The following is a 27,759-nucleotide window of genomic DNA, read 5'->3' as shown; positions in this document are numbered from 1 at the left end:
TCTTCGTTCAGACTAGCTGAGGACTAAGGCGGGTCTGTTCGCTAGGAACAGGCAGCCCGCTACATTGTATGGATTCAGCTTAGTCTTACTGTAGGGACAGCTTTCCCCTATCTTTCCTTAGTACATGTTGCAGATCATAACAGTAGGCTGGCGCCCAACCATCATCCCTGCAAACCAAATAGAGGGGGTGAGGTGTGAAGTCCGGGTAGAACCGGGAAGAAAAGTCCAGAAAAGACTGTTCGTGCCAAAAGACTCCTCAGGACTTCTGGAAGGCCTAGTTCAAGGTGAGACTGTGCTTACGATTCCTACTGGTGGGTTTGCTCGAGTGACAGTACCGGTGATGAATACTACAAAACACGAAATTAGACTGGATCCAAAGACTGTGTTAGGTCACATCGAAACCGTTAAAACTGTATATCCAGCCAGTGTGAGACCCGCCAAGGGGTCTACCGTGAATTCAGTCTCCCCACAAAGGAACAGGAGTTGCCCAGGGGAGGAAATTGCACGACCCACCTCGGAATCCCCCACTACCCCTGGAACACGTGTGAGCTGAAGATTGAGCGGTAGCAAAACAGATGCTGAGAGAAGAGTGTCATACATTCTCCAAAGATGACTCTGATATAGGCTGTATCCCGTCATTGCAGCTGAAAATCAATTTGAAAGACACAACACCAGGAACCAGAAGTTACATGTCTGTGCCGAAACCATTACACCATGAAGTGAAAGAGTATGTACAAGACCTAATCAACAGAGGTTGGGTCCAAAAGTCGAAGTAGTCTTATTCCTCTTCTATTGTTTGTGTTAGGAAGAAGGACGGTACGTTGAGACTCTGCTGTAATTACCGGTAATTAAACCGAAAGTCAGTACCTGATTGGCACCCGATACCAAAGATTCAAGATATGCTGGATAGCCTATCAGGAAGTAACTGGTTCTCTGTCCTTGATCAGGGTAAAGCATACCATCAAGGGTTTGTTGAAGAGTCCAGTAGATCTTTGACAGCATTCATCACACCGTGGGGGTTATATGAGTGGCTCCACATACCATTTGGGCTCAGTTCAGCTCCAGTAGAATTTCAGAGGAGCATGGAGACCGGCTTAGAAGGATTGAGGGACGATATCTGCCAGCCGTACTTGGATGACAATGTGGTACACAGCAAAACCTTCCAGGAGCATGTTGATCGCGTGAGGACCGTATTACAGCAGTATCAACAACACAGAGTTAAGTTGACCCCAAGAAGTGTGAACTGTTCAAAAGGCAAGTCCGATTTCTAGGGAAAATTGTGTCCGGAGAAGGATATACCATGGACCCAGCAGAAATCGATCCGTTACTGGCCTTAGAAGACAAGCGGCCCTCTACTGTCGGGGAGTTGAGGCAGATATTAGGATTCCTCTCCTACTATCATACTTACGTTCGGAACTTCTCCAGGATTGCCGCCCCACTATACCTCCTCTTGGGGGGACGACAGAGTCAACAACACCCACGGAGAAAAAGAAGAATGCGGGTAGGACCGAGCTTAATAGAAACAACGCTGTTTCGTATCAGCAGCCCATTATCTGGACAGCAGACCACCAGGAGGTATTGGAAGAACTAGTAGACTACCTGGTAAAACCACCCATCTTGGGATATCCTGATTTCAACTTATCGTTTGTTCTTCATTGTGACGCTTCTCAAGTTGGACTGGGAGCTGCCCTGTATCAGCATCAAGATGGAAAATTGAGAGTCATCGGTTACGGTTCTAGAACGTTGACAGACGCCGAGAAGAATTACTATCTACATTCCGGAAAATTGGAGTTCCTGACATTGAAATGGACTATCTCTACTACAGTAAAGAGTTTGAGGTATACACTGACAACAACCCTTTGACCTATGTCCTTACTACAGCCAAACTGAATGTAACGGGTCAGAGATGGGTCGCTGAACTAGCTGACTTCAATTTCAGCATCAAGTACACGCCAGGAAAATGCAATGCGGATGCTGAAGGATTGTCGAGAATGCCACTAGAGCCTGAGGAGTTCATGCAAGAATGCTCAGAGGAAGTCAGTCTGGAAGCAATTGAGAGCATGACCCAAGCAGTGCAAGCTTATCAAGAGGAAGACACACCATTGTGGTGTCCGTTAACGGTGGAAACCACCATAAAAGTGAAAACAAGATCACCCCCTGTCTATTCAACAACTACCAAAAGGAAAAATCCAAAGAGCACAACGGGAAGATCAGATAACTGGTAGAATACTACTTTATGTGGACCAAAATCGGTTTCCAAGTAAACGGTAGAAAGATAATGAGTCACCAGCAGTATCTGTCAAAAGTGGTACATGCCTATAACTGTACAAAGAGTGATGCAACAGGTTACTCACCCTTCTTTCTATTGTATGGATGATCGCCAAGACTGCCAATCGACATCATGTTCAGAGTGTCAGAGACTTAGAGAACGTATCCGGAGTACATTTGGAAATGGAAGGAACGGATGGCAGAGGCATACAACTTAGTGTCCAAAGTGGTTACGGAAGGACAGAGCAAGAGCAAAGAGTACTATGATTGAAAATGTTATGGAGCAGAATTGGCACCAGGAAGCCGGGTGCTAGTCAAGAACGTACGTGAGAAAGGCGGTCCAGGAAAACTTTGTTCGTACTGGGAAGACAAGGTATATGTGGTCATAAGGGGAAAGCTGATGACAGCCCAGTGTATGAAATCTGATTGGAAACGGGAGACAAGAAAACCAGAATAGTCCATTGGAATTTACTAATACCCTGTGATTATCTCCCACCAAAACAAGACTTCTCAGAAGTAGACCGACATCGTCCGAGATCGACTAAGAGACCACCACAGAATGAAGCTTCGAAGGTGGATAGTGACCTTGAAAGATCAAATGAAGAAGAACACACCGTTGTATTTCTCGGACCGGCAAGGAGAGGGATGTACCATCCCCAGGAGAGTGAACTAAGTCCCGAGGCTCCAGAGTTTGTACCAAGGAGCACAGATGAAGTCCAATTCAGATCTGATGATCGAACACCGGTCACTGAAGAGACCGATCGACACTTAGGAGTAGCAGAATTACCAGACCAGTTGGAAACGGACAATTCAAGAGAAGTACAGGAACTTACAGAGGCAGTCCCAAATCATCTGAGGAAGTACGAGAAATGAGTGCAGCAGAAGAAAATCCTGCAACCGAGGAACCCGTGGTATCTGAGGAACAACCTTCCACGAGGATGTCGACTCAAGACGTGAGGAGGCCCATGATGTTGACGTATGAGACACTTGGTGAACTGAGCCAAGTGCCAAGGACTGTCGATTGGAAACAGGTATCTCTGCCTAAGGACCAGGTAAGCTCATTTGAGTGATATTCACCACCGAGAGACAGTTTGGAGAATGTTACCTGGTGGAAAGACTTGTTTTGGCCTAGTGAGAGAGAGAGAGAGCTGGTTGAAGACGTACGAAAAGCTCCAGCGGAAGAGATACTGATTGTTTTAATTGGGTATCTCTTATAGGAGTTCTACAAGCAAAACGTCGTAAGACTAGGTTGTTATTGATGTTTGTAAATGTTATGCCAATTTGACAATGCCAATTTCCATATGAAGTCATTTAACTTTTACCACAGTCTCAGAATTGGTCAGATTGACCAATTAAGACGAATGTCGAGGATGACATTCAGAAAAGAGGGAAGAGTGTGACATGCAGAAGTAGTGCTGTTGCTTCAAAAGCATCCAGCAACTATAAGGGATAACGCAGTCACAGGAGACAGGGAGTGATTAGCAGAGCACCAGGGGGATTGTGGAGGAGTTGTTTACTGTTCTGGCTGGAGCCGTAGAGAAAGCCGGTGTGTGATCTGTATCTCACAGAAGACAAGGGAACATAATTCAGGTCAGGAGGGAAGCTAAACAAAGGTCAGATAGACTCCCTGAGCTAACAGTGTGGAGTATTATCGGGCAGAAAGATAAAGACTGGAAGGAATTGTGTCATAGGGATCCCCCTCATCACACCCTCCACCCCCCCCCCCTCCATCTCCATGCAGGATAAAGAATGATGTGTGCTAGTGAGTCCTTGTGAAGGAAAAGCCTGTGGTTGTGTATGCATAGAAGTATGCTGCCAAGAGATCTAATTTGTGCTGAATTATGCTACTGAAGAGACTGTAATACTGTGCTTGCTTCAATAGACTGTACTGTAATGAAGATTGTTGCTGTAATATGCCTGAATTGCACTGGCCATGCTTCAGATTAAATTCCACTTTTAAACTGTTGAAAAAGACTCTTGTCACATGTGTCTGGTCAGCAACTGAATCTATTGTGTGTCTGAGAGAGGCTACAGCACATGGTCTATGGTCGCCCTGAGTAACTGTTCCCCCAGGATTCCAACGAATTCATGAAACCCGTCTCGCCGCTATCTGAACCTAGCGGCGTGCGTGTAACAGAGTCCCTATTACCGTCAGTGAGCAGGTGATCAGTGAGCTATCCTTATAACCGTCAGTGAGCAGGTGATCAGTGAGCTGTCCCTATAACCATCAGTGAGCAGGTGATCAGTGATCAGTCCCTCTAACCGTCAGTGAGCAGGTGATCAGTGAGCTGTCCCTATAACCGTCAGTGAGGATGTGATCAGTGAGCTGTCCCTATAGGTCAGTGAGCAGGTGATCAGTGAACAGTCCCTCTAACCGTCAGTGAGCAGGTGATCAGTGAGCTGTCCCTATAACCGTCAGTGAGGATGTGATCAGTGAGCTGTCCCTATAGGTCAGTGAGCAGGTGATCAGTGAACAGTCCCTCTAACCGTCAGTGAGCAGGTGATCAGTGAGCTGTCCCTCTAACCGTCAGTGAGCAGGTGATTAGTGAGCTGTCCCTATAACCGTCAGTGAGCAGGTGATTAGTGAGCTGTCCCTATAACTATCAGCGAGCAGGTGATCAGTGATCAGTCCCTCTAACCGTCAGTGAGCAGGTGATTAGTGAGCTGTCCCTATAACCGTCAGTGAGCAGGTGATCAGTGATCAGTCCCTACAACCGTCAGTGAGCAGGTCATTAGTGAGCTGTCCCTATAACTATCAGTGAGCAGGTGATCAGTGAGCTGTCACTATAACCGTCAGTGAGCAGGTGATCAGTGAGCTGTCCCTATAACTGTCAGTGAGCAGGTGAGTAGTCCCTATAACTGTCAGTGAGCAGGTGAGCAGTGAGCTGTCCCTCTAACCGTCAGTGAGCAGGTGATCAGTCCCTCTAACCGTCATTGAGTAGGTGATCAGTTCCTCTAACTGTCAGTGAGCAGGTGATCAGTGATCAGTCCCTCTAACCGTCAGTGAGCAGGTGATCAGTCCCTCTAACCGTCATTGAGTAGGTGATCAGTGATCAGTCCCTCTAACCGTCAGTGAGCAGGTGATCAGTCCCTCTAACCGTCAGTGAGTAGGTGATCAGTCCCTATAAAAGTCAGTGAGCAGGTGATTAGTGAGCTGTCTCTATAACCGTCAGTGAGCAGGCCCTTTACGTAACGCCTGAGCAGGTGATCAGTGAGCAGTCCCTCTAATCGTCAGTAAGCAGGTAATCAGTGAGCTGTCCCTATAACAGTCAGTGAGCATGTGATCAGTGAACAGTCCCTCTAAACGTCAGTGAGCAGATGATCAGTCCCTCTAACCGTCAGTGAGCAGGTGATCAGTCCCTATAACCGTCAGTGAGCAGGTGATTAGTGAGCTGTCCCTATAACTGTCAGTGAGCAGGTGATCAGTGATCAGTCCCTCTAACCGTCAGTGAGCAGGTGATCAGTGAGCTGTCCCTATAACCGTCAGTGAGGATGTGATCAGTGAGCTGTCCCTATAGGTCAGTGAGCAGGTGATCAGTGAACAGTCCCTCTAACCGTCAGTGAGCAGGTGATCAGTGAGCTGTCCCTCTAACCGTCAGTGAGCAGGTGATTAGTGAGCTGTCCCTATAACCGTCAGTGAGCAGGTGATTAGTGAGCTGTCCCTATAACCGTCAGTGAGCAGGTGATTAGTGAGCTGTCCCTATAACTATCAGCGAGCAGGTGATCAGTGATCAGTCCCTCTAACCGTCAGTGAGCAGGTGATTAGTGAGCTGTCCCTATAACCGTCAGTGAGCAGGTGATCAGTGATCAGTCCCTACAACCGTCAGTGAGCAGGTCATTAGTGAGCTGTCCCTATAACTATCAGTGAGCAGGTGATCAGTGAGCTGTCACTATAACCGTCAGTGAGCAGGTGATCAGTGAGCTGTCCCTATAACTGTCAGTGAGCAGGTGAGTAGTCCCTATAACTGTCAGTGAGCAGGTGAGCAGTGAGCTGTCCCTCTAACCGTCAGTGAGCAGGTGATCAGTTCCTCTAACCGTCATTGAGTAGGTGATCAGTTCCTCTAACTGTCAGTGAGCAGGTGATCAGTGATTAGTCCCTCTAACCGTCAGTGAGCAGGTGATCAGTCCCTCTAACCGTCATTGAGTAGGTGATCAGTGATCAGTCCCTCTAACCGTCAGTGAGCAGGTGATCAGTGATCAGTCCCTCTAACCGTCAGTGAGTAGGTGATCAGTCCCTATAAAAGTCAGTGAGCAGGTGATTAGTGAGCTGTCTCTATAACCGTCAGTGAGCAGGCCCTTTACGTAACGCCTGAGCAGGTGATCAGTGAGCAGTCCCTCTAATCGTCAGTAAGCAGGTAATCAGTGAGCTGTCCCTATAACAGTCAGTGAGCATGTGATCAGTGAACAGTCCCTCTAACCGTCAGTGAGCAGATGATCAGTCCCTCTAACCGTCAGTGAGCAGGTGATCAGTCCCTATAACCGTCAGTGAGCAGGTGATTAGTGAGCTGTCCCTATAACTGTCAGTGAGCAGGTGATCAGTCCCTATACCCGTGAGTGAGCAGGTGATTAGTGAGCAGTCCCTATAACTGTCAGTGAGCAGGTGAGCAGTCCCTCTAACCGTCAGTGAGCAGGTGATCAGTCCCTCTAACCGTCAGTGAGCAGGTGATCAGTCCCTCTAACCGTCAGTGAGCAGGTGATCAGTCCCTCTAACCGTCAGTGAGCAGGTGATCAGTGAGCTGTCCCTATAACCGTCAGTGAGCAGGTGAGCAGTCCCTCTAACCGTCAGTGAGCAGGTGATCAGTGAGCTGTCCCTATAACAGTGAGCAGGTGATCAGTGAGCAGTCCCTCTAACCGTCAGTGAGCAGGTGATCAGTGAGCAGTCCCTATAACTGTCAGTGAGCAGGTGATCAGTGAACAGTCCCTCTAACCGTCAGTGAGCAGGTGATTAGTGAGCTGTCCCTATAACCGTCAGTGAGCAGGTGATCAGTGATCAGTCCCTACAACCGTCAGTGAGCAGGTTATTAGTGAGCTGTCACTATAACCGTCAGTGAGCAGGTGATCAGTGAGCTGTCACTATAACCGTCAGTGAGCAGGTGATCAGTGAGCAGTCCCTGTAAGCAGCGGCTGAGCAGGTGATCATTGAGCAGTCCCTTTAAGTAACAGCTGAGCAGGTGATCAGTGAGCAGACCATTTAAGTAACGGCTGAGCAGGTGATCAGTGAGCAGTCCCTTTAAGTAACGGCTGAGCAGGTGATCAGTGAGCAGTCCCTTTAAGTAACGGCTGAGCAGGTGATCAGTGAGCAGTCCCTTTAAGTAACAGCTGAGCAGGTCATCAGTGAGCAGTCCCTTTAAGTAACGGCTGAGCAGGTCATCAGTGAGCAGTCCCTTTAAGTAAAGGCTGAGCAGGTCATCAGTGAGCAGTCCCTTTAAGTAAAGGCTGAGCAGGTCATCAGTGAGCAGTCCCTTTAAGTAAAGGCTGAGCAGGTGATCAGTGAGCAGTCCCTTTAAGTAAAGGCTGAGCAGGTCATCAGTGAGCAGTCCCTTTAAGTAAAGGCTGAGCAGGTGATCAGTGAGCAGTCCCTTTAAGTAACGGCTGAGCAGGTGATCAGTGAGCAGTCCCTTTAAGTAACAGCTGAGCAGGTGATCAGTGAGCAGTCCCTTTAAGTAACGGCTGAGCAGGTCATCAGTGAGCAGTCCCTTTAAGTAAAGGCTGAGCAGGTCATCAGTGAGCAGTCCCTTTAAGTAAAGGCTGAGCAGGTCATCAGTGAGCAGTCCCTTTAAGTAAAGGCTGAGCAGGTGATCAGTGAGCAGTCCCTTTAAGTAAAGGCTGAGCAGGTCATCAGTGAGCAGTCCCTTTAAGTAAAGGCTGAGCAGGTGATCAGTGAGCAGTCCCTTTAAGTAACGGCTGAGCAGGTGATCAGTGAGCAGTCCCTTTAAGTAACAGCTGAGCAGGTGATCAGTGAGCAGTCCCTTTAAGTAAAGGCTGAGCAGGTGATCAGTGAGCAGACCCTTTAAGTAACGGCTGAGCAGGTGATAAGTGAGCAGTCCCTTTAAGTAACAGCTGAGCAGGTGATCAGTGAGCAGTCCCTTTAAGTAACGGCTGAGCAGGTCATCAGTGAGCAGTCCCTTTAAGTAACAGCTGAGCAGGTGATCAGTGAGCAGTCCCTTTAAGTAACAGCTGAGCAGGTGATCAGTGAGCAGACCCTTTAAGTAACGGCTGAGCAGGTCATCAGTGAGCAGTCCCTTTAAGTAAAGGCTGAGCAGGTGATCAGTGAGCAGTCACCGCACACGCAGCAGCTCTGCAGATCACTACACAACAAAGTGACCATGCTGTCTGTGACGTCACCGTGCGGCGTCCAATCAGAGCGCAGTGTACGATAGCCCCGCCCCCTGCCCTGGATTATTCCCCGCCAGTCACCAGCACAGGGGCGTGTGTGCGCGAAGCCGGCTGCCTCCATGTACAGCAACCTCAGCTGAATTACAGGCCAGCAGGGGGAGGAGGGGGACCGCAGCTGCTGCACCTCCACTTAGGAGGCTCGTCAGGTAGCCGGGGAGTAGTCATCACCCGTCTATTAAGTTCCGTGCTGCCCATTATGTGCCAGCTCTGCAGCCATGAAGAGGAGGACAGATAAGAGCCAAGGGGAAACCAGCAGGAGCAACTTGGGCTGGCGGAAGAAACCCCGAGATGAGCAATGGGAAGAGGATGACGACATGGACGATGACATCTACATTAGTGTGACAGGTAGGAGCTGCCTGCACTGACCGCTCATAATACTAGGAGTTCTGTCTCTGCTGTGATGTCATTGGCAGCGTAAATGTAGATCAATAGCAACCAATCAGGATGGGGCTTTCTCTCTCTAAGCAGCTCTGAAAACTGAGAGCCGGAATCTGATTGGTTGCTACAAGCTGCAACAGTTGTGGTGAATCTCTTTAGTCAACTGACCAATTAAAACCATACAAAAGCCACAATCTGCTCCTGCCGGGGTCTATATGTATACTGGAGGCATCCGGGGGTCATCCCAGCCCCTTATTGGATGGAATACATATATTCCACCTCCAGTATTGAGATGTGTCTAATTATTAAATATATATAATTTATTACACATTCCTCAATATTGAAATTGCAATTATATGTTAACGATATGCAAATGATAAAAAAAAATATAAAACAAAAATTTCCGACTGTCTCGTTTTATTCAGAATGTGTCACGTGCGGAAATAAATGCACTTACACATCTATCAATGAGGTCAGTAATGGTTTCTGTCACGTGCACATGCAAATCATCGAAATCCGCTACTGTCAGCTCCCTTAGTACCTGCTGACTAATGACTTGTCAGATGTGCTCGATGGGAGACGAGTCCGGAGACGCTGCAGGCCGTGGTTGCACGTGAAGGCCATGCAGGCTGCTCACAGTAAGACGAGCCATATGTAGCCTGGCATTGTGTTGATAAACCACTACTGAGACACTTATGTGCATCGTGAAGAGTTCTTTACCTTTCCCATGATCTCCAGAACAGTCTCTGGTTAGCATGGCGTCCAAAACAAAAGTGGGACTCCTTGCTAAATAGGAGGTAGATGCTGCGCACCATGATAACATTGGAGAGCGGTGGCATGTGGCCAGTAGAACACCTGTAGCTGGCTGTCTGGCTCATAGCCCAATGTTTGGTGGTTTGTGTAAACTGTAGAAGAATGGTAATCTGACAAGACCACATGGGGAACGTCATGGAGAGGTCTTCACGAGGGATTGTCACACTGGTCCCACTTTCACCATTATGTGTGGAATAGCATAATGTATGGTAGTCGGACCCCTCTAATCTTAATTCCAGGTATAATAACAGCTCAGCATTACATTGATTTGGTCATGGAACCGCTGGTACGGCCATGTCTCCACAGTGTCCCTGGAGCAAAACACCAGGCCACAAGTCCTACTGTGAGCAGCCTGCATGGCCTAAATGTGCTACCATGGCCTGCAGCTTCTTCGTACTAGTCTCCCATTGAGCATCTTGTTCAGCAATTGCAATTGGAGCTGCCAGCAGTGGATCTTGATGATTTGCATACTCGAGTGCATTCAGAGTGGCAGAATATTCCTTAGATAACCATTAATAACCCCACTGATGGCATGCTAGCAATGAGGTTATACTAAGGATGTAAGTACGTGTATTTTTGTCATGTTGTTCATACTTGATACTGAATAAATCGAGCTGTTTGAACATGGTTTCCATTTTTTTTTTCACCATTTGCATATCATTAGCACGTCTATCGATCCTGTGACTTGCACAAGTTTACAACTTTTCTGTATTTGGAGTAGCAATATCAGTGTTGAATGTATTTCCAAACCTCGTGAAGCACGCTTCATTTTATCTGTCTTCTTTCTCAATTGGGTCTTCTCAAGTTATTAAATTGCTTTCATTAGTTAGACAGCATGGAAATCAGCATGTTTGCAAGTAACCTGCTTTTTCTATCTGCGATCTTCCTTCTGCAGCTGATTTCCATGGATCTTGGCCATTAATGCTTGCCTAGACCCTGGCCGGGTATGCGCAGCAGTTACAGTCAAGGAGTTAACTCCTAACATCTTGGCCACCTCTCTTCAACCCATTGATTTATATACAGCAGTTATCTTCTCACCTCCCTCCCCATCAGCTCCTGATAATCAGCTAGTGCACTAATATCATCAGCCACCAGCATTCCCTTCTATCAGAACAGTTCTATTAATCACAGCTCTCAATTTCATGAGCTGTTTGTTCAAATGCCTTCTTATCACTCTGTGTAAATACAATGATAGCAGTGAACACTCCAGAACAATCACTGATGGCTGAATGTGTTATAGCAGAACTTGTGCAAAGCATTATAGTTCTACTAATACCACGGTTCTCCTCAACAGAACTATCGCTCAAGCAGGAGTGCCCACCGTGTCAGATACCAGGAAGTGAGATTAGAGAGCTGTATGCTACTCAAGAGACTACGTGAGAATACCCTTTAAAGAGGTTCTCCACAACTTTTACATTGATGGCCTATACTTAGGATAGCTGCCGATCAGCTGTTATCGGTGGCGGCGGCCTGAAGAACTTGCTTGCGGAGCTGGCCGTCTACTTGTAGTGGCCACGGCAGGGTACTGCACATCCACCTCCTATTCAAATCAATAGACAGATGTGCAGTACCCTACAGCGGCCACAACAAGTAGACTGCCAGCTCCGCTAGTAAGTTCTTTCCGGCCGCCGATAACAGCTGATCGGAGGGGGTGCTGGTTGTCGGACCTTAGCCAATTAAACATTGATGACCTTTCCTAAGGATGGGCCATCAATGTAAAAGTTGTGAACAACCTATTTAAGGGCTTGAATGTGAGCCACAGTATTTGGCATAGTGTCTATTCCAGTGTAATTCAATGCATTAAGGTTCCCATACACATTAGCCTATTGGCATGTCCATCCAGTGCTCACTTCTGGTTCCGACACTGTTTCCAGCGGTGTTGTCACTGGCACTTCCGGTGCCCACTTGACATTTGATCACATGATCCCTGCAGCCAGTCAGCGGCAGTGTCATTATAAAATATTATACTCCTGCGGCCAATCAGTGCTGGCTTCACTTTCCTCTCCTTCAAACAAATCAGACCTTCAGAGGAAGTGCGACCTGTGGCTGCTCTCTCTTCCTCTGGATGTAGAATGAGAGTGAAGCCAGCACTGATTGGTTGCAGGGGTATAATATTTTATGTCATGCAAGCTCCAGGAGAGCATGTGGCGACACCACTGGAATGGCGCCAGCACTGAAAGAGAGTATAGCTGCTATTATTTTACTGGGGGGAAACATAAGGATTGAGAAGGTCTTGTCCAAGTAGTGGACAACTCCTTTAAAAGGTGTACAAAAAAAAGAATACTTAAGATGTACAGCAGTACGGCATAAATGACATTACAGTATAAAATTATAGTATATGAATAGATAAATAGTGAGTGTGCATTCGTTTACCGGATTGTGACACAAAGAGACCCATCGGCAAATAATCAGAGAAAAACCGATACAAAGTCAAGACGTGACTAATTATATTAAGATAGTAACCTTTATTAATCAAAAATGAGGGGGGTGACGTGGACGTGCAACAAGAAATAGGGCGCACATAGAATAAACAAGATAAGAGTATAATATATAGATGCAATTGTAAAACAGTGGTAAAAAAAAACAGGGAGGAAGCTGCTAGCTACACAATGAGAGAAGAGGAGAAGCCAATGATGTATGGTATATAATGAATCAAAGTTTACCATAGTGGCACCTGATCCAGATAGTCATGAATAGTAAAAAAGATGTGTATGCACTGGGCTACAGTATGATATACTTGAGTGGTAGCAGAGACGCCAGGAAAGATGCACCCAACACAACAATGCGTTTCGGCATAGCCTTTGTCAAGGAAGTCTATTTTCCCTGCATAAGTCATCATTAGAACTACAATTTTAAATCACTGCAAAGTCCCTGGCAGAGGGTAGGGACAGATCAGCTGGGTCAGAAAGTGGAGAGTGGGTGGAGCTGAGCTGCCAGGGACTTTTCATTGAGGTAGTATTGTAGTTCTAATGCTGACTCCTGCAGGGAAATCAGACTTCCTGTTTTTACACAGAGCTGAGAAGGATTCGGCCTGTCTTTTTTTTTTTTAATCATTTGATGTCATAGACCTAATCAAAAAGAGAAGAATTAGTTGGGTGGAAGGGCAACATGAGCAATTGTAAGTACACAGTACTATATAATATGATGATTGCCATTTGTTGAGAGGATAACATTTTTGATGGGAGTGCTTCTTAGGCTGCGTGCCCACGTTGCGTATTACAAGCGTATATGCTGCGGAATTTCCGCAGCGTAAACGCTTGTAAAACTCATGTATATCCACACCCCATGGTCTCCAATGGCATTCCGCAATGTCAATGCCCATGCTGCGGTCAAAAATCCGCAGCATGTTCATTAATTTTGCGTTTCCGCATGCGGAATCAATGTGCGGATGGTACCCAAGTCTGGAGGAGAGGAGACTCTCATCCAGACCTGGGTACCAAAGAACCTGTAAAAAAAAAAGAATAAAATAAAGTTTATACTTATCTTCTGATGTTTTCCCTCCGTCGCGCTGTTGTGTGAAGGACCTGCCACGTCATTGAGTCATGTGACCCATCACATGACTCAATGACGTCACCGCAGGTCCTGCACACAACAGCGTGAGCTGCTCAAGACTCCGGACGGGGCAGAGAATGCATCGGAAGGGGAGTATAAACTTTATTTTTTTTTTTTTTTTTTTACCATATGATTCTTTTTTTTTTTAACTATTACTTGGTCACACTATATAAATCCATGCCGGTTGCATAGATTTATATAGTGTGAACAAGTTGTCAAACACTTTTCCAAGTGATGCTTAAATCACTTGGAGAAGTGCTTGATAACCCGCATGCAGAAATGCATGCAAAGACGCCTCACAAACGCTTCTACCTGGTGGGAAAACCGCATGTAAAATCCGCATGCGATTTTCCCGCCAGGGAGAAGCGTAAAAAATATGCGTCAGTTCCGTAACGTGGGCACATAGCCTTAGACAAATCTCAAGAATGGAGTGTTTTTCAATGTTGCACCCTCATATCTCTTATTTTTTTGATGGTGATTTATGAGGGCTCATTTTTTTTATGTTCCGGCCCAAAGTTGTTAATGGCAATTGTTTTGGGTACATGAGAATGTTTGATCACTTTTTTTCATTTTTTTTTTTTATTTTGTGGCTGAGGTTTGGCTACCGAAAAACAGCAATTTTGGTGTTTCGTTTTTCTTGATTTTACAACGTTTATCATATTGGTTAAATAACTTATTATCATATATCAGACTTTTACAAATACAGCAATAGCAAATTACTTTTATTTTTAACTAGGGGAAAATGGGATTCAATATTTTTTTTTTAATTTTTTTTTAGTCCTATAGGAAGGTTGAACCTGTGATTGTTTGATAACTTCCACTTATACAATCCTGCAGTTATAGTGAAAATGACTGTCTAATGAAGGCCAGTCTGCATGCAAACGGAGCTCCTGCAAATGGTGAAGAATGAAACATAAGGACTATAGGCCCCTTTTCTAATGTCTTGTGATATTTTGCTGTTTTTGCACCAAATTCTTCAAAATGGGGCACACAGTTCATGACTCTTGTACAAAGTCAAAAAACACACTTTATTTTTGTTTTAAACATTTTAGTGAAAAAAAGCTTTTTTTTTTTTAAAAAAAAAAAAAAAAAAATTGCACCAAAATGACGTACATAAAATCACTTTGAAGGGGGAGGGTAAAGAACATGTGCAACAAATGTAGTGTTTTTTGTTTTTTTTTATTTAAAAGTTCTGGAAACCCCAAACTCCTCCCACACGATGAACTAAAAAAAAACAAGTGAACACCTAGCAGACTTTAAAAAAGGCGCAAATTTAAAAGAAGAATTAGGCACAAATGAATCCAGGGGAAAAACACAAACAAGAAAAAAAAAAATGGGCACAAATGCAATACTATTTTTTTATTTAAAATGAAACACCTGAGATGCCATTGAAGTGTAGATTGTAATGCAGCGGCTTTTCCACCAGTGAATTAGTGAGACAGTGGGCCAATAAAACGTCCTTTATTGTCTAAAACACTGCACACCAGAAAGTGCTCACCTCCAGTTCACAGCCAGGAATTCGTAAGTAAAGTCTAGTGTCGCTGGCACTTTCACCCCCGTAAAGTCCTTGGGTGCTATTGTGGTTGCCCACGTCGCTGGCTCTGTTCTGTGTTATCCTCACACAGCCAGGAATACATCCACAGCACCTCCAGCTCTGCTGGATGTGAACTCCAAACACAAACTGACCTACCCAAACCTTAACTGCAGGTTTAAATGAAAACCGTGGCCATTGGCCACTTGTAAGACCCGTAATGGAGGGAGAGATCCACCCCACTACAATCCTACAGATCTCTCCAAAAATAAAAGCCCAATACCGGTTTTCCTAAACTGACTTGGTCAAATAACTTGACCCAGTCCACACTTACTTTTATTTTGCTTGGTAACCACAGCTGTGACTGTGATTACAATTCACTCCAGCGGTTCCGTATGCTTCTAAGCACATTCTGGGGGATACATAATGGCCCTCGCATAGGATTGTCTCACAAGACTTTCAGGTTTAATTAAAAGGGTTGAGCAAAAAATATCCCGTGAAACGTTTAGGAATTGCAACCATTTTTCTACAAAACCTCCTCATTTCAGGGGCTCAAAAGTAATTGGACAAATTAACCATAAATAAAATATTCATTTGTAATACTTTGTAGAGAATCCCTTACATGCAATGACTGCCTGAAGTCTGGTTGCCATGGATGTCACCAAACACTGGGTTTCCTCTTTTGTGATGTTTGCCAGGCCTTTACTGCAGCTGACTTCAGTTGTTGCTTGTTTGTGGATCTTTCTGTCTTAAGCATATGAAATATTCGATGTGATTGACTCGGCCATTGCAGAATATTCCACTTTTGTCTTAAACTCCTGGGTTCCTTTTGCAGTATGTTTTGGGTCATCATTGTCCATCTGTACTGTGAAGCACCATCCAATCAACCTTGCTGCATTTGGTTGAATCTGAGCAGAAAGTATAGCCCTGTACACTTCCGAATTCATCCGGCTGCTTCTGTTACATCATCAGTAAACACTAGTGACCCAGTGACATTGGAAGCCATGCATGCTCATGCCATCACACTGCCTCCATCATGTTTTACAGAGGATGTGATGTGCTTTGCATCATGAGCAGTCCCAAGACTTCTCCATACTTTCTTCTTGTTCTTACTATCCTTCTGGTACAATTTGATCTTAGTTTTATCTGTCCAAAGATAAGATATTACCTTCCATATGTGTGTCTTTGCTTGATGTGTATAAATGATGTGACACAGGGCATCCAATATGGAAAAGACAGTGGGAAGGTTAAAAATCTGCAGTGTGAGGCCAGGAGCTGAAAACAGCAGAGGACCAGACACGGGTGAGCCTAGGAGAAGATGAAGAGGGCAGTTTTAGGCTATGTGCCCATGATGCAGAAATGCTCCGGATTTTTTCCTGAGTGTTTCTGCATCTCCCTGGCAGAAAAACCGCATGCGGATTGTACATGCGGATTGTACATGTTTTTCCTGCCAGGGACATGCGGATGTGAAGCATTCTTCACATGCATTTCCGCATGCGGGTTGACAGGCGCTTTCCAAGCGATTTTAGCATCACTTGGAAAGTGCTTGACAACTTGGTCAAACTATATAAATCCATGCAACCGGCATGGATTTATATAGTTTGACCGTAAAAGAATGGTTAAAAATAAAAAAATAAATCTATACTTACCTTCTGATGGCCCCCGGAGTCTTGCTTCGCTCCGTCCTGGCTGCCAGCAGCTCGCGAACACTACACTGAAGGGCCTGCCGTCACATGACTATGACATCAGCGCAGGTCCTACAGTCCACCGCGATCTGCTGGCAAGCACAGAGAAGGAGTCAGAAGGTGAGTATATTATTTATTTTTTATTTTATTCTTTTTTTTTTTACAGGTTCTATGGTACCCGGGTCCGGAGGAGAGTCTCCTGTCCTCCACACCCGGGTACCATCCGCACATTGAACCGTGTGAAATCCGCTTGTGCAGATGCAGTGATGCGGATGTCACGCGGTCCAATGCAAGTCAATGGCGGCGATTACGCTGCGTGTGCGCAAAATTAATGGACATGCTGTGGATTTTTGAGCGCAGCATAAACGCTGCGGAAAAATCCGCAGCATGGGTACTGACATTGCGGCTTGTCATTGGGGACCATGGGGAACGGATTACCAAGCGTTTCCCAAGCGTTTACGCTGCGGAAATTCCACAGCATTAACGCTTGGAAAACGCATAGTGGGCACACAGCCTTAGAATCTGCCAAAATCTACATGATTTGATTTGGTGCAGACTGCATTTAATTTTTTTTCTGTGAATTTTCTACAGAAATTTGATACTGGTGAACAAACTGCAAAGTTTGTGGATATTTTTTTTTATTCTCCCATCTCCTTACAAATAAAAAAAAATATCTGAATGGAAGGGAGCTATTTCTGCAGCACCATCTGGTGGACAGTAAAGTATTGTTCACAATTTCTTAAAAAGAGGGGGGGGGGGGGGGGACCTGTACACATGCCTGCTGAAAGCCCATCAGGGATGACATAGTACTGCTGTTGCCAATGATTGGCTGAGGTGCCGTACGTCTTGAATAGTATCCTATGTATGTTTAAACACGCCAACGCATCTTCTCATCTGACAACCGATCAGTAAACCATTTGCTGTAGGTGACACCACACCATGCAGTTAAAGGAGATCTCAATGGAAGAGAAAGAAACCATCACTAGGCTGAAAAAAAGAAGAAGAAATCCATCAGTGAAATAACAGAAATATTAGAAGTGACCAAATCTGGTGAGCTTGGGAACTGAAAAAGGCCTGGACGTCCACAGAAGATAAGGGTATGTGCAGACCATCCGGAGACGGCTGCGGAGGAGCCGCCTCTGGCTTCAGCTCATTATGCAAATGAGAGCCGGCCGCTTTTTTCTTTTCACCTGCAGACTTTCCCCATAGGGATTAGGTCTATGGGGATACCCGCATGCGGTCTGGAAAGACACGCCGCATGTCAGTTTCCACAGGTGTGCCGCAGATGCCTAGTGGACATAGGATTTGTATAAATCCCATCCACTATGCTGTAACATCTGGCCGCTGCGGATTGCACTTGGGCTGCGTCCAATCCGCAGTGAACACTGATCGTGTGCACACACCCTGACAGTAAAAGAGAAAGCAAAAGTCAGCTCACCCACATAGAAGATCCCAGCACGGAGCCAGCAGTGCGACTGGAGGTATCAATGGAAGAACCAGAAAATGATATCCAGCTGTGGAAGTCTTCTCAAAACAGATGGACTTTATTAGGTCATATAGATCAATAAAAAGTCACTTAGGAGGACATACTTAAGCAAACGCGTTCAAACTATGAGTTCTTAACCATTGCAATGATGCCGTAGGGATAGACAAAACGCGCACACACAGATGGATGCAGATGTAATAAATGGACATCTGGATGTAAAATAGTCAGCTACTTCTGGACGGCCGATTTTGCTCATTATTGTGTGAACCCAGCCTAAATAGACAGGCTGTGAATGGCAGATCCCTGCGCCACCCTATATATGTCCCATCAGATACAGGGGTGCTGTCACTTATAGGATTTATAGGCAGGGATCGCCTGCTCGGATTTGGTTTTCTCTCATTTTGGCCGCGATATCTGGATATTAGGTTTGTGTGCACACAGTACGGCTTCCAGCCTTTCTGCCACTAAGTGGCGCTATCACCTTGAAGAGATAGGTAGTGCGATCCAGCAGCCATGGATTTCCCCAACAGGGACGAGAAAAAGGAACAGCAGAATCCGATCAGAAAATCCTCCCTTACATGAATTTCCAATGTGAGAAGAAAAACAATGGCGATAATAGAGCTAAAGCCTAGAAATGTCCATAAGAGCTGCTGAGGAGTCCTGCACATCACGGTATGAACGTCCCAGTACAGCTGTGTGGTGTAATATTGTATCCACTTCTGTTGTGTCGTTTAAAAAGTAATTGTTTTAATTATTACATAAAACAATAGTACACGTGAAAATAAATAACTTTGATTACTTCTGGCAGAAAAAGAAGCCGATCTCTCTGATCAGATATATTAAATAGAAATTAAACTGTTCCTCTTTAAGTACCATATTTTATTCACATACTTCTGTATCATACCTAAAGGATATGAAATGAGTCCGAATCCGAAATCCAGTTGTGTGAGGCCTAATAGAGTGGGGTGGCTTTAACCCTTTCGTGACATCCACTGTATATCTACAGCGCATGTCGGAAGCTGGTGTATGGGGTGGGCTCACACAGCAAGCCCACCCCATACCGGGCAGATGATGGCTATGTATTACAGCCAGGACCTGCCCCTTCCCCCGTGATTGTTAACTTGTTAAATGCCACTGTCAATCTCTGACAGTGGCATTTAACACACGCTGACGTGCACGTGTGTCACCCATCAGCGCACCTGTGACGTGATCGTGGGTCACCGATGGGTTGTCATGACAGCCGGGGGTCAGCTGATGAACACCCTCTCCCCCAGTGATGCTGTGGCATCTCTGCATATAGCACAAGTGATCGGATCTTCAAGTCCCCTAAGGGGGCTAACAAAAACAGTAAAAAAAATAAAATAAAAAAAAGTTTTAAAAACATATGAAAACTAAAACCACTAACGTTCAAATCACTCTTCTTTCCCCCTATTGAAAATAGATATTAACCCCTTTACCCCCAAAGGCTTTCTGCACCTTAATGACCGGGAAATTTTTACAATTCTGACCAGTGTCACTTTATGAAGTAATTACTCTGAAACGCTGGAACAGATCCCCCTGATTCTGAGATTGTTTTCTCGTCACATATTGTACTTCATGGTAGCGGTAAAATTTATTTGATATGACTGACATTTATTTGTGAAAAAATCAGAAATTTGTTTCGCAATTTTCAAACTTTGAATTTCGATGCCCTTAAATCAGAGAGATATGTCACATAAAATAGTTAATAACATTTCCCACATTTCTACTTTACATCAGCACAATTTTGGAACCTACTTTTTTTTTTTTTTTTTTTTTTTTTTTTTTTTGTTAGGGAGCTATAAGGGTTGAAAGTTGACCAGCGATTTCTCATTTTTTCCAACAAAATTTACAAAACCATTTATTTTTTTTTTTTTTTAGGGTCCAAATCGCATTTGAAGTGACTTTGAGGGGCCTTTATGACAGAAAATACCCAAAAGTGACACCATTCTAAAAACTACACCCCTCAAGGTGCTCAAAACCACATTCAAGAAGTTTATTAACCCTTTAGGTGCTTCAAAGGAATTTTTGGAATGTGGAAGAAAAAATTCCCTAAAATTAACAAAAATGTTTCTTTAGACTAATTTTTTTTTACTTTTGCAAGGGTAACAGGAAACATGGACCCCAAAATTTGTTGTGCAATTTCTCCTGAGTACAACGATACCCCATATGTGGTCGAACACTACTTTTGAGGCACAGTACAAAACTCAGAAGGGAAGAAGCGCCATATTGGAGTTCATATTTTCCTGGGCTGGTTTGACTGTGCCATGTCACATTGGCAGAGCCCCTGAGGTGCCAGAACAGCAGAACCCCCCCCCCCCCCTCCCCACTTAAGAGACCCCCATTTTACAAAACTACCCCTCTCAATGAATTCATCTAGGGGTGCAGTGAGCATGTTGACACCACATGTGCCTCACAGAATTTTACACCATTGGGCAGGAAGAAAGAATAATTACATTTTTACCACCAAAGTTCTGTTTTAGCCCCATATTTTACATTTTCACACTGGGAAATGGTTAAAAATGGCACCAAAATTTGTCACAATTTTTTGCTGAATGTAGAAATACCCCATATGTGGCTGTACAGTACTGCTTAGCCATACGGCGAGATTCTGGAGGGACGGAGCGCTATTTGCATCCTGAAGTGCAGATTTTCCTAGAATAGTATGCAGAATCCATATACAGAGACCCTAAGTGCTAGAAGAGCAGAATCCCACCTCAAGTGACCCCATTTTGGAAATTATACCCCTTTGGGAATTTATCTACAGGTGTGATGAGGATTTTAACTCCATGGGTGTTTTCCAAAAACATGCAGCAGTGGATGTTGAATGAAAATTGCAAACTGCTGTTGTAGTGACCAGTAAGTTGTAGTGACCAGTACAGTGTGCCCTGTTTCTGGAGACATGCACCTGTAAATTAGGCGGTCTCTCATCGCTACAGAAATGTCAAACATGTGGACTCTAACTGCGGATTAGGCACACTGTGGGGCTCAAGAGGGAGGGGGACATTTGTATTTGGGAGCACAGAATTTGCTGAATTTCTTTTGGTGAGCAGGGAGCCATTTTGGTTTTCCGTAGCCTTTGTGCTACTAGTAACGTGGAAGCCCCCTATATTTCCATTAACAGATGACGGACTTGATTTTTTTTGTGGATTGAGTCAAAGCTTTTATTGTGATCCAAAATGTTATGTAAAATGTTCCCATTTATCCTGTGCTCTACTCTGAGCACTGATTTCGGGATTTCCATTTAAATTTCCGAGTGACGTAATTCAGATGAAACCCCCGAGGGATCCATTCACTATAATTAGGCAGCAGAGTTACTCTGGACTCCATCTCGCCTCTGTTTAGCGGTGTCGTTTTTTCAGAGGTTCACAAAACTGTGGGCGACGGCACTTTTATGCACGCCTAATAAAAAGGCGGACACCGCTGGATTACAGGGAATCTTCCGCTGGGGGTTGGACAGCACTTTGTCTAGTGTTATTCAATGGGGCAATGCAGATGTTTGTTTTTTTTTCTCCTCACAGAATCTGTGTGTGGGGAAAAAAAAAATCGAAGCATGCATTAGTTCCGTAAATCAGATGAGACTCACCCATTCAAGTCTATGGGTGTGCAAAAAAAAAAAATCAGATGCCATACCGAGCCACGGTGTAGTGTCTGATATTTCCGGATACAGTACAATTCTGTAATATAGGAAACTGTAAATGGCCTTGTAAATTATTAATATCTGCTGCTGTAAAAAATAGACACTCTGGATGAATGTGTTTGTTTTTTTTATTTTTGTTTTTTTACACACTTGTGAACCTACCCTAATTGTACTGAGCCAAAAAATAAGGTAAAGTAGTCTTCTCACTTTTACCGCACAGTGAACAGCGTAAAACAGCACAAAAAAATAACCATTCTTGAAATGTTCATTCTGTCATCCAAAATTTGGAATCGAAAAATTAAAAATGTCACGTAACCTCAAATGGCATCAATAAATACTTCAACTCATCCCGTAAAAAAACAAAATAAGCCCCTATTCAAATCTGTTAGCGGAAAAATGGAGGATTCCCAAGTCATCAGTAGTTCAGAGGTGCTGGAAAAGCGAGATGGCTCCCAAAAACCAAGCCATTAAAGTCAACACTTGGAAAATCCAAAGGCCTCCCTTGAGCCCTGCAGCGTGCCCAAACTACAGAATTTTCAATTTTCATCTTTATGTTTCTTCTTATTAGCCCTGGTAAAGATGAAACCTGTTGATCTAAATCACCTTATAATTGCAATGTAATTTTTCATTGCCTGAACAGCAGTTTCTGAACACAGACTATTGCTGCATTTGGGAGACTTTGCTTTATACATGTTTAGGTCCATTTCCTCCACTTTTTAGTGGAACAAACATTATTTTTCATTTCCACAGCCCATCATTATAAAATTCTGTAAAGCACCTAGGGGTTCAAAATGCTCAACGTACCCCTAGATGATTTTTTTGAGAAGTGTAGTTCTTGAAATGAGGTCAATTTGTGGGGTTTCTGCTTTGCTGACACGTTGCGAGTAGTGTTGAGCGATACCTTCCGATATCAGGAAATATCGGATCGGATCGGGCCGATACCCAAAAAGTATCGGATATCGCCGATTCCGATACCTGAAACCAATGCAAATCAATAGGACACAAATATCGGAATGAAAATAAACCCTTTCTTTCCTTGTAGGTTAATTCTACATGAATGAAAACAACTAACAATAATGTAGAATGTATTGGGGGAGGTGGTTGCCCAAATCGATGGGAACAGTGCTCACAGTGAAACATGAAAAGCCGGCAATTCAGCAGCGGCATACACCGGTACCCAACAATTTAGAACAGAAAGAATAGAGCTTCACACATAGATTAGATAGATAGAAACATGTCAGTCACATATATATATGAAGTACAGTGACAGTGTTGCTTACTGTACTTGTCATTTAGTGTAAAGGATTTATTTAAAAAAAATATTCGTGTTTTCATGCACCGTCTCTTTAAAAAAGCCGGCCGGCAATTCAGCAGCGGCACCCGACAATTTACAACAGAAATAATAGAGCATCACACATAGATTAGATAGATAGAAACATGTCAGTCACATATATAAGAAGTACAGTGATAGTGTTGGTTACTGTACTTGTCATTTAGTGTTAAAATAAAGGATTTATTAAAAAAAAAAATTGGCGTGGGGTTCCCCGTAATTTTAGTCTCTAGCGGAGGTTAAGCAGACGGCTGGGGCAGATGTTTGAAGCCTGGGAAGAGGGTAATACCCACGGAGCTTCCCAGGCTGCTAATATCAGCCCCCAGCTGAATACCTAGTCTTTACTAGCTATTAAAATGGGGGACCCCCCCCAAAAAAATGACGTGGGGTCCCCCCTATTTTAATAGCTAGCAAAGGCTAGGCAGACAGCTGGGGGCTGATATTAATAGCCCAGGAAGGGTGCCATGAATATTGGCCCCCTCCCAGGCTAGAAACACCAGCCGTCAGCCGCCCCAGAAATGGCACATCCATAGGATGCGCCAATTCTGGCACTTAGCCTCGCTCTTCCACGCTGCCCTGGTGCGGTAGCAGGGGGTAATAGGGTTGGGGTTCATGTCAGCGCCAGCTGCCATGAAACCCAGGTTAGTAATGATGGGCGTCTATAAGACACCCCCATTACTAACCTACAAAGTGTTAAAAAGAAAACACACACTACACCCAGAAAAAAATAATTTATTTGAAATAAAACTCACCATTTTATTTAATTCTTAGTTTACTAAAAAAAAATAGTTACCTGTCCACGTTCCTGCGCTGATCTCCCATGCACAGCTGTCACATCTGGAGATGGTGACAGCTGTGCATGGCTGCTGTATGCTCACACTACCGGGAACACGTCCGCTCCCGGCAGCGGGAGCCACTGACTGAGGTCACCGGAGTGCATTCAGGCAGCGCAGCTCCGGAGACCTCCTTTACGGCACTGCTGTACCATGGGAATTTCTCACGGTACAGCAGGGCCATAAAGGAGCTGACCGGAGCAGAGCTGCCTGAACTCCGGTGAACCCGCTTATGCAATGACGGGGCTGCTTTACGGCCCCGGAATTCTAGCGGCGGCAGCGGTTCAGAGCGGTCACATTCTATGTGGCTGCTCTAAACTGGAGATCATCGTGGGACACTCGTGGACTACTACGGAGGGGTAAGGATAAGGTTGTGGTTTATTATTTTATATTTTATTACAGGAGATCGATGGCTTCGGGGAATTAGGTGTCTGGGTGAGTATAGGTGTAGTTTTTTATTTTTTACTTTATTTTAGGTGGCGATCGGCGGGGACAGGTAATGTATGAACTAATTTATTGTAGGCAACCACTGGCCACCAATGACATGTATTTAACATTTATTGGGGACACAGTAGGGCAATTTAAATAGCAGGATCAGGCTGATGGGAACTACTGCTCCCATCGAGCTGATCCTGCTGGCACGAGTGGACGGGGGACAGACATAGGCCGATGGGAGTAGTAGTGTCACATCGGCCTATGTCTGCCTGCACGCACACACCCGCAGACACCAATCATGACGGGTTGATGGTCTGGGAGGTGAGGCTGACCTGTGCGGCCGTGGGAAAGTTCATGTGAGTTCATGCAATGCAGTCAAGCATGAACTCACATGAACCCTCTGAGGGCACCGCGGCGACTTCAAATGAACAGCTAATCGGCATTACCTGATACCTCAGCTGTTCATTTGAAATCACCGGCGGGAAAGCCGGCTGTGAAGTCTTTTCATTGCCGGCTTCCCCGCCCTGGTCCTTCGCTCCCCGCTCCTTGGTGCTGTGCTCCCAGCCCTGTCCTAACTTACGATCAGGATGGGAGGTGGCGAGGGGAGCGGAGGATCGGGGTGGGAGGCTGCGGGGAAGCGAGTATGGGGCTGAGTGATTGTTTAAAAACCGGCGGGCGGTAAAAAGCCAGCGGGGGGTAAAAAGCCGCCGGCTTTTAAACAATCAGGAGAATTCTCCCACGCTGGGATGGCATTCTGATGACAGGCTGGATCGCAGCTGAGCTCTGCCATCCAGCTTGTCATCCTTCAGAGACACTGCAGAGCGCAGGCATTATGGGAACTTCCGATTCCGGTATCCGATATTGTAAAAATATCGGAACTCAGTATCGGAACTCCGATACCACGAATATCGGCCGATACCCGATATTACAGTATCGGAATGCTCAACACTAGTTGCGAGTAAACGATCACCGACAAATTTGTACTCCAAAAGCCAAATAGCATTTACACCCTTTTGTTCCATGCTGTGTGTTCAAACACTAGTTTCTGACTATTAGGCCAAGTTCACATGTTCTGTATTTGGTCAGTATTTTACATCAGTAATTGAAAGCCAAAATGCTGTTTTGGCATTTTGGGGGTTCTGCAAATCAGACACAACATCCAGGGACAATTGCAGCCAACATTGCACTCCAAAAGTCAAATGGCGCTCCTTCCCTTCTGTGCCAATATCTATCTTTACACCCTAATCACATTTGTAATTAGCTTTATTATAAAATACCCTACAATTCTCCCTATCTATCTAATCCTCAAGTGTGTGTGTGTGTGTGTGTGTGTGTGTGTGTGTGTGTGTGTGTGTGTGTGTGTGTGTGTGTGGAGCAGCGCTGGTGTCACTGCTTCTGCCTCCACCCCCTGACAATGTCTAGTTTCACAGTTAGAAGATGCAGTGGCTAAGATAGAAGCGGAATGCTGGCGCTGCATTTACCTCTCCTGTAGCGTCTATTACCATGGATCTAGGACATCGTCAGAGGGCACCGATGCAAGAAACTGTAGGAAGTAACTGCAGTATTGCCCTCTGATGTCCTGTTTCAGGAGAGGTGATAGACAAGATGTCACATGAAGCTGGGGCTGCACTCACTTCCCTGCAGCGTCTGAGACTCCTCAAGCCGTTGTCTTCTGTTCTTCTTGGCACTGCTTTGGTCCCGCTCCACTATCTTATGACCACAGCTCCTGACTAACGGAAAGTCCGAGTCAAGGATACTGGTTCTCATAGACTTACATTAAGAAGTGACTTCCAGTCTGCCTAGACTAAACACTGGAGCGATCTGACTGTTCACAACTATGAGACCTAAAAATTCAAAGTTAGGAAATTGTTAATTTTACTAAACTTTCACCATACTTCTGATATTTTCCTAAACAAACGTAAATTTTTATCGACCTAAAGTCAACAGTAACTTGAAGTACAAAGTGTCGCGAAAAAAATCTGGGACTGGAAGAAGCATTCCAGAGTTATTACCTCTTATAGCGAGTCGGGACACGTCGTTTTTGAAAAATGGGGCTCTGTCAGGAAGGGTGAAAAGGGGGTTTTCCAAGAGTTTAAGAAATAAACAACGAGCAGGAAATGTTAGAACATACAGCTCTGATGGAAGACTCCAAACCTAATGTGAACACAACCTAAGAACTCCTGACTTGCAGCCCTTCTATCTGAGTTGTAACTTATCACACTGTATAGGACAGAGAACCTTCATGCTCCAGTATTCCTGTGAATCTTTGTCCCTGATGGTGTCCAGATTTCCCCCTAACTCATGGACATCACATCTCTGCCCTGGGCCCCCGCTTTAAAAAAGGGTAGAGGGGTGGTGAGGTGGAAGACTCCTGGCATTCTAGTGAACCCTGAGACCTCACAGGGACCTTATGGATGAATACTTTTAGCAGAGACCTGTGACAGATGCTAGTGGTCACCGACAGTCCTCCTGGAACAATGATGTGTGGAAACCCTTTAGTGATTGGTTGCAGTGGTTATCCAAAAAGCTAAACAAAGAGTGGCAGGGACCATAAGAGCTGGAATGGCGGTAGATATAATAGGTAAGGAATGACCACCTTACAGCTATCTTGCAGATCTTTAGCAAATGAGGTAGGAAGGTGACTTGGGGTCGCAATGTGAATCTTTGGGAAATTGAGTGCTTAGCCCACTTCTGACTAGAAAATAAAGCCGCTTACAATGCCAGCGTGAGGCATTTTCTACTTAGTCTATGTTCCCACCATGAGCTTTTGGGGAGCTCATGGTACTTATTTCTGTACTTATTGTGTAAATTAGGTTACTTGGGGTTTTTTATTGCATTTTGGGGTGCGTTATTTTCCTTTCGTTTTTATCGCATTTTTCACACTGCAGTTTTTTGGTGTCATGTTTGTAAACAAAGTCGCTTTGATTTATTTTTTTATTATACTTTTTGGTATTTAGCTTTGACAAAACTTTGATAGTCCTGTGTGGATTAGATGCGTTTCCGCCACTAAAACGCACTAAAGATGCATGTGCGTTTTTTACGTCCGGATTTCCCATATACAAATCTATTTGAAAAATCTGCACACAAAAAATACCTTGGCATACCTGTAAGAGAAATTAACATGTTGCGGATTTGAAACCCGCACCGCAGGTTTGTTTACGCCGAGTAAAAAAAAAAAAAAGAGCACAGTGGGCACGAGACTTCTATAAATCCTATGTGTGCTCGTTGAGTATTTGATTGCAGGAATTACTGCAACGTTTCTGCATCTCTTGGCAGCAAAAAACGCTGCGGAAAAAACACTTTTTTTTATGCAGCGTCAAAAACAAGCACTGTGGGCATGGGATGTCTTATAAATCCCATCCACTGTACTTGTACTTTAGAACGCAGCGTTTTG

The 27,759-nt window shown here is 44.8% G+C and overlaps 1 protein-coding gene across 4 annotated transcripts in view; it reads left to right on the top strand.

The window, feature by feature from the left end:
- The first annotated feature begins 8,672 nt into the window (after nt 1–8,672).
- CDC14B (cell division cycle 14B) overlaps nt 8,673–27,759 on the top strand; it is a 94,658-nt gene continuing 75,571 nt past the window's right edge. For 2 of the 4 annotated variants that reach the window (XM_073670989.1, XM_073670992.1), the window contains exon 1: nt 8,673–9,009. In XM_073670989.1, coding sequence (XP_073527090.1) covers nt 8,880–9,009 — 130 coding nt within the window. In that variant the 5' untranslated portion in view covers nt 8,673–8,879. The remainder of the gene's footprint in view (nt 9,010–27,759) is intronic. The other 2 variants (XM_073670994.1, XM_073670990.1) reach the window with 2 other exon arrangements.

The sequence above is a fragment of the Phyllobates terribilis genome, unplaced genomic scaffold (genome assembly GCF_046119375.1).
Source record: "Phyllobates terribilis strain yellow unplaced genomic scaffold, ASM4611937v1 Scaffold_1__5_contigs__length_1240528914, whole genome shotgun sequence".
In the NCBI taxonomy this organism is placed as follows: domain Eukaryota; kingdom Metazoa; phylum Chordata; class Amphibia; order Anura; family Dendrobatidae; genus Phyllobates; species Phyllobates terribilis.
The sequence above is the reverse complement of the archived record's forward strand: the minus strand, read 5'-3'. Positions and strand labels throughout refer to the sequence as shown.